The 4,679-nt window shown below is 54.6% G+C and overlaps 1 protein-coding gene across 1 annotated transcript; it reads right to left on the bottom strand.

The window, feature by feature from the left end:
* Positions 1-406: 406 nt before the first annotated feature.
* LOC112609238 lies at positions 407-1,301 on the bottom strand. The gene is made up of 2 exons (XM_025361758.1): positions 801-1,301; positions 407-610 (listed from the first exon to the last, which is right to left on the bottom strand). The coding sequence occupies exons 1-2, from the start codon at positions 1,299-1,301 to the stop codon at positions 407-409; spliced, it is 705 nt and encodes a 234-aa protein (XP_025217543.1).
* Between the last annotated feature and the right edge of the window lie 3,378 nt (positions 1,302-4,679).

The following is a 4,679-nucleotide window of genomic DNA, read 5'->3' as shown; positions in this document are numbered from 1 at the left end:
CAGCAGCTCAGGCCCCTAGATGCAGCCATGACTGCCATAGCACCAGAATTGTGCCTCTGTGCTGGGCTGATCCCCTACCCCCATGCCAAGGATGCTTTCATATCACATTTTGGTGCTCCTGCTGCCTCAGCCACAGGAAAGCACTGGTGCACTTGGGGCAGGGTTGTCATGGGGCTGAGTTGGGAGGGTCTACAGGTGCTGAACTGGGAAGAGTCAAGCTCAAGACTGCCACTTCACAGGTTGCCGAATGACCATAAAGGAGTCCCTGCCTTCCTCTGGTCACAACTTGTCCCTCTGTGAAGTGGAGAGGATGAGCTGAGTGACTGATGGACATTCTGGATGATTTACAAGCACAGCCTGCTTTCCCCATTGCCTCTGCCCTGCCCTCCCCTTTCTCTCCATGCATTTAGCTCTTCCTGCTGCCCTGCACCAGGAGTCCACAAAGACACAGGGATAGACTGTGGCTTTGACTTGCTTTATTGAGCCTGTGCGGGAACAAGGAGCCAGTTTCGGCCAGAGCCAACAGTGCGGAGGGGAGAGCTGGGCTGGCACTGCCCATGGAGTGGTAGGAGGCAGGAGGTAGCGTTACAGTTCCAGCAGGCTGAGCTCCCTGTGAGGACAGGGTGGAACATGGCAGTGTGCGGGGCAGGCCTTGTGCCGTCAGGAGGCCTTAGGCCAGCCCTGGGCTCCTGTTCTCCCTCTTCCACCCCCCACCACACCTTTTTAAGCCCTAATTCAGTCCCACCATCCCCATTTCAGCCCCAGGGAGCTGGACAGACGGGGCAGGGAGTCAAACTCACCTGAAGGCAGCAGCATGGGAGGACCCCACTCTGAGAAGGCCAGCATGTCCTCTTTGTCTCTTTCCCTATACATGGAACCCCTGTGCCCAGGTGCCAGCCCACCTGTTTCATATCCACCGGTAGGCACCCACTTGCCCAGGGCACATGGGCCCAGGCCTGGTCAGCACAGAAGCTCTGTTTCCCCAAGAGTGGCCTGGAAGGGGCTGGGGCTGGAGATGGGGCTTGGGCTGGGGATAAGGTGTGGCCAGGAAAGTGGAGTGAGCCCAGGGTCCCAGGGGCTGGGGTCTCTCTCCCTGTCCATGGCACATGCCTAGGCTTGGTCAGCATGTTGATGTATCTGTGGAGCTCAGCTGCATACTGGGCCATCTGCTCTGGCGTGGCATTGCCCCCTGGGTACAATGGCTCCAGCGGGGCTCCCCGGGCACCCAGCAGTGGCTGCAGCAACAGAGCCACACAGGTGGACAGGAGCAGCAGGGAGAGGCAGCAGCGTGCAGCAGCCATCTGGGGAGCAAGCAGAGGGGAGGTGGAGGCAGAAGAGCCTGCGCTGCAGATTTTCCTATGCCCAGGAAGCAGGGCCCATCTACCCAGCCCCTTAGCCCATCATCCATTTCTCCAAGCCTGGGACAAGAGGGCAGAGAAAAGGGCCACTCTGAGCTGTCTGCTCCACCTCCTAGACACTGCCTTGGAGGCATGGAGAGCCCGTCCTGTGAGCAGCCCAGCAGCCAGGTCCTCACAAGTTAGAAAAGTGTAGCAGAGAAAATGGGGACATGAGTCCTGGAGACACATGTTTCATGACATCCAGGGCCTCGTGGCTCGGAGGCAGCAGTAGATAGTGGGAAATAAGGGCACACCCAGGGCGCGGGACACGGAATGAACTGGGGAAGCAAAGGACAGAAATCCATGACCTTGTGGGTCTGGCCCTCCACTCATCTGTAGAGACAGACATGGGTCCTGGAGAAGACACTGTTGCCCATGTCATCCTGCACAGACCGGCACAGACACTCACACAGGGACACATTCCAGTTCACAGCCACGCACACGAGTGCGCACACACACTTGTCATCAGATGGCTTCTAGCGCGACAGGTCTGTCCAGATGCAGAGCAAGAGCCAAGCAGGACCTTAGACCTTCAAAGGCCCCTGGCCCTGCAAAGCACCAACTCCTTCCCTCCATCCCAGGCCCCAGCCTGGGGGAGTCCTCCAGAGCCCCAAGCAGGCTGAGCCCCACTTACCCAGAGTCAGGAATAAACAGTCACTGGACCAAGCAAGGACAGGTCCCTGCCCTCGGCTGGGCTGCTTCATAGCCCTCAGTCCCCTAGAGTCCTCGCCTCCTGTCAGCCTCTCTCACTCCACAGCCCTTACCCACTCCTCCCACTGTCTCCCTGGTACTCCCAACGCCAGTACTGGGGCCAGAGATGGGAGGGGGACAGGGCAGTGCTGGGGGTGCCAGACTAGCAGCATAGTCGATAAAACTGGACCACAGCAAAAGTCTCCTGTGGGCCCCCATCGCTGACACCCCTTCCCTTTGGGCACTAGAGCAGGCTTGGTTCAAGAAAGATGGAGTTCTGGGACTTCAGGATGACTGAAAGGTTTTGGTCACAGGCCTTGGAACTGGCCCTCCCATCTCCCAAGGATCAACCGAAATCAAACGGATTCTCTCGGGACAGAAGATTGAGGCTGCAGCTGGAGCCTCCAGGATGAAGAATGGAAACTCAGGCCATCCTTTGCAGTTTGGAACTAGAACAAGGTGGGAACAGGGAAGGGGCCTCAGGTCCTCAGGCAAGGTGGAAAGGAGTGGGGTGCCAGGTTTGGAGAAAGCTGTTTGGTGGGTACATAGGATACAGAATGAGAACTAATGTGCCTGGGTTCAGGGGAAAGGTTGAGGGGGTGCCAGTTTCTGGGAGCCATCCCAGAGCCCCCATTCCAGGGGAGTGCTAAAAACCAGCATCATTTATAAAGCCTCACCCTTTTTCCAAAGTGCTCCCAGCTCAGTCACCTCACTAAATCCCTACAACAACCCACTTTACAGATTCAGGGTCCAAAGTCTGCTCAGAGATGTCAAGTAACTGGCCCCAGACCACACAGCTAGTCAGTGGGAGATCCGGGGTTTGGAACAAAATCTAACTCCAAAGTCTAACTCCAAACCTGAACTGTATTTTTTTCTAAGTGGGGGTGTCAAAGTATTGGCATAATTTCCAACTTTTTTGCTGAGAAACCTGAGGCTCACAGAGGTAAAGAGGCTTGCTCAAGATCTCATAGCTACCTAGGTCTCCAATTCTGGCTTAGATTCTCAACCCACTAATCCATCCCCACCAGAATCCCCCCGAGTCTCCCCTGCCCAGCGTCTCTTCCCAACCCCAAGTCTCTTCCCCTGCTCAGGCCAAGGTGGTAACTGACGGTGTCTGAATGACATGGTGACACCCAAGTAGGGAGCAAAGGACTTCTCACTGCTGACGTTCTGCTGTCCCAGATCAGGACACCAAGAAGTTGGTGGGGGGACTGTTGGGGAATAGGGTGCTGGAGGTGAAACTCCAGGGATCTGTTAGGGTGAGCTCAGAGTCAGACAGACCTGGGTCCAAATACTGGCTCTGCCATTGCCTGGCTGAGCCAGGGAATGTAATTTCTTTAGCCTCTCCGAGCTTCACTTTTCCTCTCTGTAAAATGAGCTCATCAAGTCCATCTCAAGATAAGCAGAATAAAGGAAGGCTCAGCGAACATCAGTGTTCTGCCTTGATCTTCTCAATTTTTTTCTTTTCTTTTTTTGAGATGAGGTCTCACTCTGTCACCCAGGCTGGAGTGCAATGGCACGATCTTGGCTGACTGCGACCTCCGCCTCCTGGGTTCAAACAATTCTCCCAATCAACCTCCTGTGTAGCTGGGATTACAGGCACGTGCCACTACAGCCGACTAACTTTTTATATTTTTGGTAGAGATGGGGTTTCACCATGTTGGCCAGACTGGTCTCGAACTCCTGACCTCAAGTGATCTGCCAGCCTCAGCCTCCCAAAGTGCTGGGATTACAGGCGTGAGCCACTGTGCCTGGCCAATCCTCTTAATTTTGATTTCTGGTAACAAGAAGAGCAGTAATACTTCACCGGACAACTCACATTCCACAAGGCAAATATGAAAGTCGTTCTGTCTCAGCAAGCCTGGGTCTTTCTCTGGACTGAGGTTTTCCACTTGCAAAACAAGGGTGTGAACTGGTGGCTGGTCTCAGGCTGGCTTTGAGTTTGGCGGGTAGAGGCTGCAGCTTACCCCCATGGGACACCAGGCTCCAACCCTTGTTAAAAGGGTTGGAGCTTCCACAGGACCATGGCCTGGAGGGAACTGTTCTGGCTGCTATTCATGTCGGGACCCAGCCCCACCTGACAGACGTGGGTCTAGGGATTGACTCAGATACCAGGGCCACTTATAGTTCTGTTCTGTCGCAGAGATAAACCTAAGTGCCTAAGAAATAACAGGTACTCCACAAATGTCAGCCAAACTGCCGCTTTCATTTTCTCCTTTACAAACAACGGATTTCTCTTCTGGGTCCTCTCAGAGATGTGGTGACAATCTAGAAGTGGTAGTGGAGGTGCTTTCTATACTGCCTGTCCATGTGTATTAGTCCATTTTTCATACTATAAAAAACTGCCTGAGGCTGGGCGCGGTGGCTCATGCTGTAATCCCAGCACTTTGGGAGGCTGAGGTGGGCAGATCACCTGAGGTCAGGAGTTTGAGACCAGCCTGGCCAACATGGTGAAACCCCGTCTCTACTAAAAATACAACAATTAGCCGGGTGTGGTGGCTTGGGCCTGATGTCCCAGCTACAGGGGTGGCTGAAGCAGGAGAATTGCTTGAACCTGGGAGGCAAAGGTTGCAGTGAGCTGAGAGCACACCA

Source organism: Theropithecus gelada, chromosome 16 (genome assembly GCF_003255815.1).
Source record: "Theropithecus gelada isolate Dixy chromosome 16, Tgel_1.0, whole genome shotgun sequence".
Lineage (NCBI taxonomy): Eukaryota > Metazoa > Chordata > Mammalia > Primates > Cercopithecidae > Theropithecus > Theropithecus gelada.
The sequence above is the reverse complement of the archived record's forward strand: the minus strand, read 5'-3'. Positions and strand labels throughout refer to the sequence as shown.